The 14,786-nt window shown below is 44.1% G+C and overlaps 1 protein-coding gene across 5 annotated transcripts in view; it reads right to left on the reverse strand.

Annotated features, from left to right (window-relative positions):
* ARHGAP17 (Rho GTPase activating protein 17) overlaps positions 1–14,786 on the reverse strand; it is a 47,284-nt gene that overhangs the window by 18,451 nt on the left and 14,047 nt on the right. For all 5 annotated transcript variants that reach the window (XM_030460199.1, XM_030460202.1, XM_030460198.1 and 2 more), the window contains exon 2: positions 2,898–2,937. In XM_030460199.1, coding sequence (XP_030316059.1) covers positions 2,898–2,937 — 40 coding nt within the window. The remainder of the gene's footprint in view (positions 1–2,897; positions 2,938–14,786) is intronic.

A 14,786-nucleotide genomic window follows, 5' to 3' on the forward strand; every position in this document is an offset into this window, starting at 1 on the left:
CTGTTTACCACAGTATGTTTGAAAAAGATGTAAATTAATAAACTTGTCTTTTAAGGGATTTTTAATAAGGATTTGGGGCTAATTTATTTCAAAGAACACCAAAAGCAAACAAAGTGATGAGCACTGGGACAGAACTGCTTATGGCACTGAGCTCTCTGTGCACAGCACCAAAAGAATGCTGTTTATCTGCATTTTGATGACTCACCAGGAATAAAGGGAGGCCCTCTGGAATGGCTTCTATTTAAAAGGGGGGGGAGGAAAAGTAGATTTTGTCTGTAGAAATAATCTGAGTAGATTCCAATTCTTGATACAGCTCTAAAATAATTTTCAGGCAGGCAATAATTCTCCCCAGCTTTCCTACCAAACATAACTACAGATTACTGACAGAGCAGGAATTGCAGTGCTAAGTTCTTCTGCCCCATGGTAGCTCCTGCTAAGGGCACTGTACCTGGACTTAAAGCAGGAGACAGACAGAATTCTATCAGTTCTCATTTAGGATGTTATACACCCAGGTAAGAATGACTTTTTTTTTTTTTTTCCACAGGCTTGCTGTGCTGCCCAGCAGCAGCCTCTGCAACTCCAGACAGAAAGTGACAAACCACCAGCTGTGAGCTGAGGGACCAGTGTAGGAAGCCTCAAGTTCCACTGGCTACATGAGGAGCTGGAAGCTCCTAAAAATCCAAGCTGAGGTGCTCAAAAAGTTTAGGAAAAATCCACTGTGGTAAAGCAAGGTGAAGAGCAAGTGCCCAGGCAGGATTGCTCTGGAAGCACAAGGCACTGGCTCTGAGTTACTGAGCACGGATCAAGAGGCTCAGAATTTAAGTCCACTTCAGAGCAAGTGCACGTGAAGATGCATGAACAAGAAGGTTCTGTTTGCTGCAGCTGAGACAATTCGTTTTCTTTCTGCTGCCTTCAAAATTAGTAACACCAACAGCACGATCTCAACCACCCCCTCCCTGGGAGAGCATTTGTTTTTTGCAGGGTCACACAGTCAAGACTTCTTAAAATACTGAGCACAGTGTTTTTTCCCCACACCTGGAATCTGGTGACATCCTGTGACAGCCACCCATCCTGCTGGGTGCCTCACTGTGCCCAACAGCCTCCTTCAAGGCAGTCTGAATGCCAGACCCAAAGGACTGGAGACTGACAGGAGGAACATGACCCCAAACCATCAAGCTCATACACTGCCCTCTCTGATCTGTTTTTTAGTTCAAAGATGTCAGGAAAACCATGAAGGGCATTAATCTCCATTAAGCTACCTTTGAACTGAAAATGTGACCTACAGACCATGCTGTCTGTACCCCCAGGGCATCCTCCGTGTACAAAACATCACACAATTGCTTTATTATTTGCTGCAAGGGCATGCCAGAAAGTGGGTCTACTGTAGAAGACTTTAGAGTACTGAATTATATTCCTTGTCTTCAGACAGGAACAGATTTAACAGATACTTGAAATGGAGTATTACACTGCAGAAAACACAAAAAAGTTGTGGCAATCCTATGTCAAAGCTTGAGCTAAGTATAAAAAAAGAACACTGTGAAACATATTTCTAATGGGAACAGTACCACGTTTTTAAGCTCTTTAGTTAGATAAGAGCCTTCCCCCCTCCAAAAACCCCCAAGAGCAAACAAACAAGTGAGTAAATTCTTCCAGTTGGGTGTAGCCAGTCTGCTCTGTGCCTGGGAAAGCCTTGCTTGCAAAATTCTTTTTGGCAACAAGCAGCAGCACTTTTGGCTTTCACTTCTTGTTACTATTCTGCAGCTAACCAAGAAACCAGATGGGCCCTTGAAGGGTATCAAGGTGTTTTAACATCCTTTATGCCATTTAGTTATACACCCCTCTTCAGAAATGAAAAGTAGCATTGCCAAACTGATAGGGTATTGAAGGTTCAAAGAAAGCAGGGCAAAATGTTTCAGGTCCTTTCACCATCACTCAGGATGATTTCATGTATTTGTCCTGAATTCAGGGCTGAGACATTCTCCAACTTCTACTTTAATCTGAACAGCTGGAGAGATAGGAAATAAAAGTCCTTGCATCATTTGTCTGGCTTCCAGACTTGATACAGAGGTCCTGAAGCTGAGCACACTGCAGTCACTGTGAAACTCCCATTGCACAGGAGGACTGGGGAGCAGCCAGCCTGACCCCCATGTAGGTTCTGCCATTCCTCTGCCTTTAATCTTCCAACAAAGGAACCAGAAGAAAGGAAAAAACCCAACCACCACACACCATCTAAGGAGAACAAGTCTGTAACCAAATTTGTTCAGTGTAATCAATCAACTCCCTCAAGCTAAAGTTGAAACTAAAATTCCACCATGAAAGCAACTGGGGATTAGATGGCCAGCTCTCAAAAAATGACAAGTCTGCAAACAAATCAAATGTGAGTGTGACAAATCTGAGAATACTGCAAGCTAACCAAGAAGCATTTGGACATTTACTTAGAGTAACTCCAGACTTTTAGGAAAAAAATGACATTATCTATTAGGCAAGCAGTGGGCGTATTTTTTGCCACTTCTTTTAAGGCCCAAGATGACCCCTTTAAGAGAAAGAGAAATGAAGACAGAAACCAGCTGTGCATAATCACAGCTCCTTCTACCCTACCAGACAGTCACTCATGAGCACTAAGGGTTCAGAACTTAACAAGTTAGTTCATCTAATTCAAAGTCAAAATGCCTCCTGCTTCCCTTGATCCAGCCAGATGATGGGCTGCAGAAACACAAGTACCTGAGTTTTTCCACTCAGACTGCACCACAGTTTTTTCATGTGCTGAGAACTCAGCCAAAGACACCACTGCTTTCCTCCCTGCCACTGGCATTTTTCCCCCCTCACACTGGGTACTCCACAAAGCCCAAACTTGTCACAGAGCATTTAAATAAAATACACATGAACTGCTACAATACCTGCAACAGGTCTTCACTGAGTACCTCTGTTTTCTCAGCCCTAAGGGAGGAAAAAAAGAACATTGTCAGGCTAATTGTCAGGGTCAAGATTGCCACAGTGCCCTCCACAACCTCTTCCCTCTCCAATCCCAGTCCCCTGAGGACCTTTGCTTGCTCCAAGGAGTGCAGGTGGATGGCTTGGCCAGGGAAAGGCTGATGTTCTGGAATACCCAGCCCACAGCACCAATCACAGCACCAATCACAGCAGGGGAACAGCAGGAAAACCCAGGAAAAGCAGGACAGCCAGCTCCAGCTTTTTGTATTCTACAATGAGCTGCATCAGTCAGTGGAAATGGTAACACCTCCCCTTAAACCTCTCTGCACACAACCTGCAGCAGAACCCCCATAACCTCACTTTGCTGACTTCCGTGATACTGAAACAACAGAAAATATTTATTACTTTAAAAGTTACTTATAAAGTTAGCAGTAGTCCCAGTGAAAGCCTACCCTTAATGGAAAGTTAGCAGAGTACCTACACGCACTTCTGGACAAAATATTAACAGTTGTTACACCAACTCAGACCTTGACACATCCAATCCCAAACCAGCTTACACCTAAACTTTGAATTGTTTAATGTGAACACAGATTTATTTGCTGCTGACTCCTTTGCTATAACACTGCTTTATCCTACCTTTTATCTGTAAAACAGAGAAAGATAAACTGAGGTCACCCTTACTACACAACTATCACCAGAGAGGACTTTGAGGTTCTCCAGAGCTCTCCTGTTCTGCTCAGAGCTCTCACTGCTGCCACAGACCCCAACCTACTACCCCAAACACCTTCTGATCCTGCAATCTGTTTAATAACCTACAGCAAGGCTGCTCACCCACACAAAACTCATTTTTTTGATCAAACTTCATGTGAAATGCCTCTCAAGACAAGATTCATTCACTCAAAGCTCAGAGAGTTTGATTTTGGTTTTTTGTAAGTAATTTGACTGCAGTTCCAAGGCCTGTTATCTGCTTGAACTATTTGTGAACCATAAGGTGTTTAATAATTAAATACCAGAAGACAGTAATGCTGGAAACCTCAACAAAACTAAACCAAACCCCACTTAAATACTTTGACAGCAACAAAAACTTCAGGCACTCTTGTATTTATTTGTTCAAGAAAACACATACAAGACTGATAAGCTTTATTTCCACACAAATAGAAACACTGTGTCTGATTGAAAGAATGTCCTCTTAGAGGGCAACTATTTGATTTTTTTTCTATACTTTTACTGTAGTCTTGCAAAATCCCATCGGAAACTACATGGAAGAACAAGAGTGTAAGAATACTCCAGGTCCAGCAGCACATTCTTAACCAGATTTTAATCTCACCTGAAGTGGCAACTACTACACACATCAGCTAACTGATCTGCTACAAACCTGCAGAGCTACCAGGTATTTCTGTAAGAACACTTTACTGTACATCATGCTGGTTTTCCATAACAATTCTTGAGCAGCCAGAGTTTTCTGTCCGTCACCAGACTGCGTAAGAGATGAGCCACCTCTTCCCCAGCTGCCCACACTTCTGTGAAGATGGGGCTGTGTTTACCATGGCTTTTACTTCCAAAAAAAGTTCTCCTCAGTCCTGTTTTCCCAGATGCTCCTCACTCCCAGCTCTCACCTTCAGCACCCTCAGACAGAGTTCAGGGCACGGGGTGGATGCGCTGCTCCCCGAGGGCATCCCTCATGTTTCAGCTTTGTACCTCCCCCCCTCAGCACCCAGCTCCCCCTCACACCCACCCAGCTCACTCTGCACACCCACCCAGCTCACCCTACACACCCACCCAGGCTCAGCAGCATGGACAGAAAGGCAGCAGCTCCAGAGGTGTTGGGCAGGAGCCCATCCTGATGGAGGCTGGAGGAGGAGTAGCCCACGGTTACCCATGGCTGGCTGAGCAGCAGAGCTGGAGGGCTCTCCTGCAGAGGAAACACTTCTTCTAATAGCAGATGCAGCTGATTGCACATGAAATGGCCAACTGGAAATCAATGGATTGTCCTGACCAGCTGCCTGCAGTGCCAGCCATGGGAACATTGGGGAATGAAAGCATCAGCATGTCACAGGAGGGTAAATTAACAGCAGGTTACTCAAGCTGCAGCAGCTGCCCTGCCAGCCCTCACTTTTCCTTCTTTTGCCTGTTTAAGAGAAAATCCAACTGGTTTCTCCATCTCCGTCGTGCAGCTGAAGCTTGTGTTGACTCCCATGTGTATCACCAGCCCCTGACTTGGCTCGGGGCAAGAGAAAGATGATGAGGACATTGCTGCAGCTCCTTAACCCACAGGAGCTGGGATCTGGTACAACCCTCACGTCAGGGGCAGTTTTAGGAAATAAAACAGCCACCTCAGGTGACATAATTCAAAGAAACTTCTAAAAACATTTGGAGCAGTTACAGCTGGGTATATACACATCACTAAGGGCACAGAGCTGCTGGGAATCACAAGGAGAGTGACTGAGACTTCACTGAGATTCCCCCCCCATGCAGCAATAATCAAGTTCCTGTAAGATTCTGTAAATTCACTTTCAGCTACCGGGAATCATGAAATGCATTTTATAGAAATTAGCTCTAAATAATTATCCTTAGCATTCCTTCTAATATTATTCCATATTTGTGTTCAGCAGAACCTTTCACTCATTCTGTTATAATTTGAATGGCTTTAGCCACAACTTTAATTTCAAACCATCAATTAACAGAACTTCCATACAACTTTTAATGGTAAATCTAAAGTCTGATTCCCCCTTCCCCTCCTTTTTTTGAGGAAATTATTTGAGTAAAAAAGCAAAGATGGCTCAGTAACGTGCCACCAGAAGTGTGTTTGCATTTTACAGATGGTTACCCACAGGGTAGGTATCGTTATGTGAAGTGCAAATCAGTTTTCAAATATTTATCTTTGGCACTCTTTGTACACCTAACTGGTTTATCAAGGCTTTAAAGTCTCAGCTCGCAAATCCAGATCTCAAAGCCAGGGCTGTTGTCCCCTGCCATGGGTGGCAGCAGGACAGTGTCCCCAGGCCAGTGCTGGTTTAGAAAATCCACTGATGGTGATGTCAGGTTCGGAAACGTAGGAGGGAAGACCTCACCCTTCCTGCAGGCCCACATTCCACCTTTAATAAGGAAGCCAAGAGAAAACCACCAGATAATACTGCTTTTTGGTGACCACAACCATGAAGCAGAAAATGCAACCCTGTGATGGAGCACAGCTTCTCCAGCAGGGCAAGAAACCATCAAAGGCACCTCTGTCACCTCCTCACTAACAGGTACTGCTTGTTTAAAGTCTGCACCGAACTGCAGCTGCAGGGGACTCCCAGTTCCATGTGCTGACAAATTAGAGAATAAGCAGATTTCTAAAAAACAAATTCTTCACTGCTTCTACTTCAAGTTTTGTCCTTGTCCCTTATTAGGTCTTATTTGTATCTTATCTAATTGGTAACGTGAAGTGATGAGGAAACAATTCTGGAATCAAGAACTGATTAAGAATTGGAAGATTTTGTTGCAGAAGGTGTTCCCAGAGGATTTCTCAAGCCCAGCAGTGATGGTACAGTTGGCCTCCAGCCCAGAGCCCCTCTGCTGTCACCTTCCCTCCTGGGACACCAGCAAGACAGCCCACCCCAAACTGAGATTCCAACGCCCAGATGCCAGCAGCTATGGCTGGTCACATTCCCAGCAGCTAAACTCAATCCAGTCCAAAGAGTCCATTCTCAGTTGCAGAATGAGGTCCCTCCAAGCCATGGCTCATGGTGAAATCATGCCCTGCCACCAGGGACCCCAAAGATGCAGCTTTGGGACCCAGGTCTTGGTGCAGGAGCCATCCCCATGGTTCCTGACAGGAGGAGCCAATAGCACATGTCAGGAAAACCAGGATCTGCCAAGAGCCTCCCAAAACCTCCTGCAGGGGAAAACAGAGGGCTTGGCATCACACACAAGAGTGGCAGCAGGAACAGAACTGGTCCCCTGGGGAAGGGCTGGTTCTGAGAACTGAAGGTGAAGCTTTTTTGCTGCTTACACCAGAACCTTTACAGTAATCAGCTCGTACAAAGCTTTTCAGCTACAATTCAGCACTGCATTTTAAGAGACTGCTTCTAAAACCCATCCTGAGCAGTCATTTGTTGCAGCCATAATCACCTCCTTAATGAATAAAGAGGATAAAACTATTGAATGCCTTAAAATGGTATTTTCAGACTTTCCCATGCTCAGCACAACATTTTGCTCAACCCATGAGCAGCTCCATCAGCTGCTGGAAAAGCAGCTCTCATTTCTTCTGCCCCTCTCCTGCACTGATGCACAAATGGTTCTGCTCAGGTATAACCCAGCTCAGCCAAACTGACCAAAAAGCAGCTGGCACAAACCAGGTACTTTTCAACCAAATCAGCTCCCCAAACCCACCCCTCACAACCAACCTTGCTGGGAGAGCTCTGGGCTGGGAACAAGGAGCAAAGAGCAGGTGAGGAGGCTCTGAGTACAAGTCAGCTGGGGAACACGAGATGAAAAGCTCATTCTGCTCAGGGTTTTGACCACCTGATACCACAACACTGAGAAACTGTCACTTCAACATGAATTCTGTTCCCAAACTGACCCTTGAAACAATTTTTCTTCTCTTTTTGGAACAGCAAATATTGTACTTCACATGAACTAGGGCACACCCCAGGAGTGCTGGGGCCATTTTCTGTTTGGGGGTGGCATGGCCAGAGGTAATTGCCTCAGCTCACTGCAAGCAAAAACCTGAGAGGTTTAAGAGTCAGAAGACTGTTTTTTTATTGCAGATATGTTCATTACAAGCCTGTAGCTTGCTGAGGTATTTTAAAAGTGTATTTTGTGTGCTCCCAATTGGCCTTCTCTGATGTCAGAGCATCAGTGCTGTTCCCTTTTCCTCCAGCACAGTCTGAGCCCCTGAGTGTGCAGGGCCCTGCTGCACCTTTCTGCCCCAGCAAGGAGCAGGGGGGGCAGAGCAGCTCCCATCCCAGAGGTATCCAATTGCCCCCCTTGCTTTTCCATTATCCAGCTTGCACCTCCAGGGCAGAGGTTTCCTCTGGAGATATGGAAAGAGGGGATGAGAATTCCTGAGGTACAAGTGTTTAACTTCCAAGGGGAAAGAGTTTACATTTCCATGCATAAAATAACGAGGCCTTAGTAAACTGCTACTGGAGAGTTAAAAAAAATCAAGCTTCATCAAAACAGTATTTGGGATCTCTGTGGCTTCACATCAGGGTCCTGTCTATTACCAGGGCACCAGTCCTGACCTGGAGACTGATCTCCAAAGCAGGTCAGAGCCCCAATATCAGTGGAAGTTTACACCTCCGAGAGGCTACCAAGGAAGGAACAAAAGCAAACCCGAGATGCAGAGCCATAAAAACTTGGGCACTGACAACAGAAGAAGTGACTCAGTTCTAATGTCCAAGTGGAACCAGAAAGCTTGACTCACAGGCTGGGATGGAGGAGGAGCTGGAGGTGGGTGATGCCATGGGAGGACAGTTCACCACCAGAAGAATCCGTGGGTCCTGACCTGTGGAAAGATTTTGGTGGAAGCAAGAAGACATCCACCTGAAACATGAGCCAGGCTTAAAGTGAGCCCTCCCTGCTGCTTGAGTTTCCTCAAACAAAGCATTTGTTTGTTACCACCAGTAACCAGATCAGCTTTGCTGGTGAGTTAACACTTCAGAGCACCTTCCCCGGGCTGGCAGCACATCCTGCCTGCTTTCCACATACAATAGGCAGGATTTGCTGCCAGGAAAAATGAAAGAATCAGCAGCTCTGTTCCAAAACAAGGAATCCAGAATTAGATGACAATTTCCTTTCTAAGAGGTTTGCTTTTTTAATATTCACTAAGACAGACTCCATAGAAAATAGAACTTCAGGGTGTTTCAGGACTTTTCCCCATTTGACACTGTAAATTCCAGAAAAAGGTTTCCTTTTTAACCAGAGTGAACCCTCTTGTTGCAGTCCAAAACAGGGACCCAGTTTGATGCAAACAAATGTCCGACTTTATTGAATCAGAAGGCGATATTTATACACTAATCTAAGAGCTAATGCCATGTATACATATTGCTGATTGGTGATTTCTACATCTCGTTACACACGTTTTAACTTGATTGGCTACAAAGCATTTAGCAACAATTAACTAACAAAGCTTATCTTTCACACATTTGATCTTCTTTGTAGACATAACAATCGTGCCGAGTCCCTTAATCTAATCGTCTTGCTTACTCCTTAACCTTCGAGTGTTCTAACGTACTGGTCCCTGCAGTTACAAAAGTTGCTTTACGCAGAGCTGTCCTTGCGCTTAGCCCAGGGCCCATGGTCGAACCGTTCTATCAACAATTGCTCGGCACCAACAGTTCGAGATTGTACTGCCTCAATTCCCCCTTCTGACTGAACAAGATAAACTCTTTTCATGGCACGATTGAGCATCCGTTGAAAACATTGGAAGATACAAGGTAGCAATGTTAGCAAAAGCAAGAAAGCAAATAAAGCATAACAAACAGTCTTAACTAAACTTCTTAACCATCCTGTTAAACCCCATACTGAAAAAAGTTTATCAAACCAGTCCCAATTATCTTGTGATTGCAAATGCGTGATCCCTTCTTTAAGTGATTGTATTGCAGTATGTATAGATTGCGAGTGCTCAGAAAGATTCATACAACACATTCCATTAAAATCTTTACAAACATGACCTAAAAGCTAACAATAAAAAGAGCAGTACAACAGAATAGCACAATCAACAATCAACATATAGACGAGGGATCCCTTAGTCGACATATAAACGATCACATGAATTACAACACTAACAAAACATGTTATCAATACAACACAATACTAAAAGGACATTTCACACTGCAGTGGAAGGACTTTAACAACTTTTTAGTATGAGGAAGTTCAGATGTCCACTGGTGCATAGAACCAAGGGGGTAGAGGAGGCTTATCCGACAAAAATTGGTCGGGGGGCCCCAAAAGCGTCCCCAGACCCCTCCCGGATCACAGCACGGTGGAGTCCTAGTTTCCTCCATGGTTGCCAAATTGAAACCTAAAAAGCCAAATAAAATTGTTAAGAGACAAAACTCCAAGCCTATAAACAGCAAAGGCACACACACACTTTTTTTTTTTTTTTTTTTTTTTTTTTTTGACTCTGTGTTCTCTGTACGAGGAGCAGTTCTCACTTTCCTCAGCAACTTTTAGGCCATGGTCTATAAAAAAAAACAAGCCCAGGGGAAGCAATAAAAGTTTGTTAGTGGATTTAGATACATTTTTAGAGGTATAATTATAAAAAAGGTCCAAGCCTGCGCTGCCACTGGTGGCCCGAATGGTGTTTGGGTCGGCATTAGCGCTGGCGGTTGTGGTTGCGGAAGATTGTGCATCTGCTGATTCGGCATGCAATTTGGTGTTGGAGCGCGGCGCCGACCCGCGCTCTGCCTCCCGTTTCCCTGGAGGGCATTCTGACGTTGAAGTATCACATTCCCATCTATATCAAACTTAGAACAGCAGTGGCTATTATAGTGCCGACCTTTTCGACACCGGCTACAAATAGGAATGAGTGTTCTAGCTCGACACTGCTTTTGCGAATGTCCCATTTTCCCGCAACCGTAACAAATAGGGGCGGACCCAGAGAATCTAGGCTGTGCTGGAGTGAGCTGGATATTTTTGAATGCCGCTGCCATAACTTCGTATTTATGTTCGGAAGACCCAAACCTATTACAGGCTTCCATCATTTCAACTAAAGTTGGGTTAGGATTAGGTAAAGTTTTCAAAAGCTTTTTGCAATCAGAATTAGCATTTTCAGCGGCTAATTTAAGAAGGAGAATGTTTCGGGCTTCGGCATTATCAACTTGTTTTTCTAGGGCATCCTGCAATTTTGAAATAAAATCCATATAAGATTCCTTTGGCCCCTGAGAAATTGTTGTAAAGGCTTTTTCAGGCTTATTTGCATCAGGGATTTGCAACAAGGCTCTTTTTGCTATATGCATATTATCTATCAGTGCCCTTCTCGGAACATCTCGAGCCTGTCTCGCGGGGTCGCCAAACTCAGCCGTACCCATGAGATGGTTAATTGTAAGGGCTTGCAGCTGCTGGTTATCTCCGGCTGCATACTCCTGTAGCAGTTTTTCTGCCGCCGTTCTCCAACGCGATTCCCATAATGATTGTTGCGCGGGATTGAGAAGAAGAGCAGCAATAGATTTTAAATCATAAGGAGTAAGTACATGCCCCTCGCAAACGTTTGCAAACAAGCCTTGAAAATAGTGGGAGCTTAAGCCGTTTTCTGCTGCAGTGCGGCGAAGTTCTTTTACAATAGAGAAATTCAGCGCGGTCCATTGAGGTCGCCCCTTCCCGGCATACAACACAGGCGCAGCTATCATGGATCCTCTGTCTGTCCTACGTGGTTTCGGCTTTGGGGGGATTTCAATTAAACAAGCAATGTCCATATTCCCTGATTTTTGTGCCTCAACTTTAATCGCCGCCCATACACTTCGCGGGTCATTATAGTCATCAGGATACAGGTCAGGCTCTGATTCAAGATCGATAGGGTTTGGGTCAAAGGGGTCTGGCTCCGAATCCACATTCACCATAGCGGCAGTGGTTAGCAGCGGGGGGGCGGAAGGGGGGCCAGATGAAGTAGTAGAGTCTTTCCCTTTTAAAGTTTCAAAAAGTGTTCGCCAAGGTGCTAAGAGTTTGGCGGTTTCATTATCGCCCCGTGTAGTGGCATCCCATAATTTAACTCCGACCTCGTCCCAAAATGTAGGGTCATAAATAGAGACCAAATTGATGTCAGAAAAATGCTCACGAGTCCATTTTAAAAGCAGTTTTAGATCATGGCCCGGTATAACTTTTTTTATCCTTATTAAGTAAAGTCTTTAAAGTATAATAAACGTCTCGTTCTTCTTTTAAACCCATAACAAAAAGTTTCTCCAAGCTCACCTGCCAATCGCAAGGAGGTGATGAGGGTGCGCACCACAATTATCGGCTTCCTTTCAGCCTTTTTCTTCACTGTCGAGTTCTTGGAGACCTGCGACCGGATAATCTTCAATCCGGATCACGTCGGGGTCACCATTTGTTGCAGTCCAAAACAGGGACCCAGTTTGATGCAAACAAATGTCCGACTTTATTGAATCAGAAGGCGATATTTATACACTAATCTAAGAGCTAATGCCATGTATACATATTGCTGATTGGTGATTTCTACATCTCGTTACACACGTTTTAACTTGATTGGCTACAAAGCATTTAGCAACAATTAACTAACAAAGCTTATCTTTCACACATTTGATCTTCTTTGTAGACATAACAATCGTGCCGAGTCCCTTAATCTAATCGTCTTGCTTACTCCTTAACCTTCGAGTGTTCTAACGTACTGGTCCCTGCAGTTACAAAAGTTGCTTTACGCAGAGCTGTCCTTGCGCTTAGCCCAGGGCCCATGGTCGAACCGTTCTATCAACAATTGCTCGGCACCAACAGTTCGAGATTGTACTGCCTCACCCTCTATTTTTTAATCCAAGTTTATGATACATCATTATTAAACAGTTTGAATAATCAGTTGGGCAAAGAGATGAAACAGGGGAAGAAGAGCAGAGACAAAGTCAATGAAGCCCTTCCAACAAGGATGCAGGAGAAGCAACTCCTCAGTACCACTCCTGTACTCACAGGAACTGCTGTGGTCAAGTATCCAAAGGTGAAATAAATCATAGTTTATGGCAGCAACTTCCTTAGTTTTTATTTGGTTGTGATTTCAAGAAATCAAGGTGATACAGTGAACCTCCTGTTTTCCAGCTCAAAAGAAGATGGCAAGGTTTTCCCTGCCCCTTCCTCCTCCCAGGCACCCAGGCTCACAGAAAGGCTCCTTACCTGAACAGGAATTTAAAATACAGGTTCTAAAACATACATCTCCCCACATTCTGCCCAGATTCTGCACATCTATGTGCTTTTCAGAACCCGAGATCTTCAGCACATCAAAGATGACTGGAAAGCAAAAATCCTACAATTGTGGTCTTCATAAATGCATATATTAAAGGTCACTTTTCAAAACCACTTTATTAAGGATTTATTTTGCTTCCTTTGGCAGCCTGTGCCAGTACCTGTGTGGACAGGCTGTAGGGGTTTGGTTTCACTTGCACAACATTTAGAAATCAACCCAGAGCAGAAATGTGTTTGGCCAAACTCATTCCTCACCACAGAAACCAAGTTCATTATTGTCACAAAAGCCCCAAATTTATCCTGTTTTGACTCACCACCACAAAACCCCCAGCACTCATATTGAAAGTCAGGTAACAAATTGGGACCTTTGGTGCTCTTGCATTTGTTCAAAAGAAACTATCAGGGTTAGTTTCAATATTCTGAGAGTTATTTTAAACATTTAAAACCCCCCTCAGCAGGATGTCAGTCACCAGTTCCTGTATTTAACATTTAGTGAATACTATCAGAAACCCAGGAGCTACAAGACTACAGTTCAGGCCTCAAGAGACAGAGGAAGATTTCTTCTCCCTCATCTTCCTTCCTCCATTGAGTTTCTCCATCCAAATGTGCGTGGCCACCCAACCTGAAAGCTGCAGCTTTCAGCTCCTCTATAATCTGAGCCATCTGATGCTGAAGCAGGAAACCTGCCTGCTCCAGTGAAGGGCAGACCAGGCTTTAGACAGCTACAGCAGCTTGGAAAGGAAGCAGGCAGCTCCTCTGCACTTCAGGGAAGCCCAGGCCAGACTGAACACATCAGGGGAGCTGCAATTCCTTCGGCTGTGAAATGGATCCAAGGCTCCTCTCTCCCAGGCCAGGCAGTAAATTTAGCTTTTAGAACAACTGCAGCTCAAGCCAAATCCTATTTTAGGGCCACTCTCGGAGGCAGAATGACTGCAGAGGGGCCCAGCACTGCCCTTCACAGCTACAACCCCCTCCTTGGAAAAAACACATTTTAATGGGAGCTCTACAGAGCTAAACCAAACACGGTGCAGTCTGAGGGACAAAACCAATGCCCAGACAATTAAATCTGGGTAAGAAATGCCCAGGTGGGTAACTGGGAGCCATGTGTCCTACAAACTAGAGATGAATGTAAGCTGAGCCTTCGAGATGGCAGGAACACAAGTGTGGGTGAAATGCAGAAGCAGAGTGGAAGCAGTCCTGGTGGCTGGAGGTATCAATGTGCCAGTGAGCAGACTGATGGCTCTGATAGCTTTTAGGCTTCTGGATACAAATAAAAATGTACAGTTAAGTGCTTCCAGTTGACTGCTGTCCCAGCAAATCAAATACTTATTGCCAACATACTGCTTCATACCAAGTTTTAGCTAGTAAAGCTCTCCCTGTATTCTTTCTGACTTCCCAAAAGACCAAACCTCCCCTCACAGTATCAGGTAGGCCAACAATAAAGTAAGAAGTGGCTTTTTTGGAAAAAGTGCAGTTGTTTTATGACAGTACTAATACCACCAGGAGGAAATGCAAAGTGCTGCTGCAGGGGTTACTATTCTGAATGCTTAAATCCAGTCAGGATGAAATTTAGCAGTGGGCATGTGGTTTCTCCTATGTCAAGCTGTCACAAATCAGAGATAAAAAACCCCAAGGAACCAGAGACAAAGCTAAGCAACACAAGAAACTTTCTAATCTTATCAAATTACAATGTATTTTGTACCTCTTGCATTTTCCTCTAAGTATTACAACTCTAAATTGTCATACCAAGTTCACTCAACATTACTGTGGGACTTGAACCTTCCAAACACATCAGTTATTGCTATGATTTATAAAAAAATGTATAAAAAATGTATAAATGTATAAAAAATATAAATGTATAAAATGTATAAATATAAATGTATAAAATGTATAAATATAAATTTATAAAATGTATTAAAAATGTATAAAAAAATGTATACAACCCCCTTCTACAGTAACTTGGCAAA

This window comes from Calypte anna, chromosome 14, assembly GCF_003957555.1.
Source record: "Calypte anna isolate BGI_N300 chromosome 14, bCalAnn1_v1.p, whole genome shotgun sequence".
Lineage (NCBI taxonomy): Eukaryota > Metazoa > Chordata > Aves > Apodiformes > Trochilidae > Calypte > Calypte anna.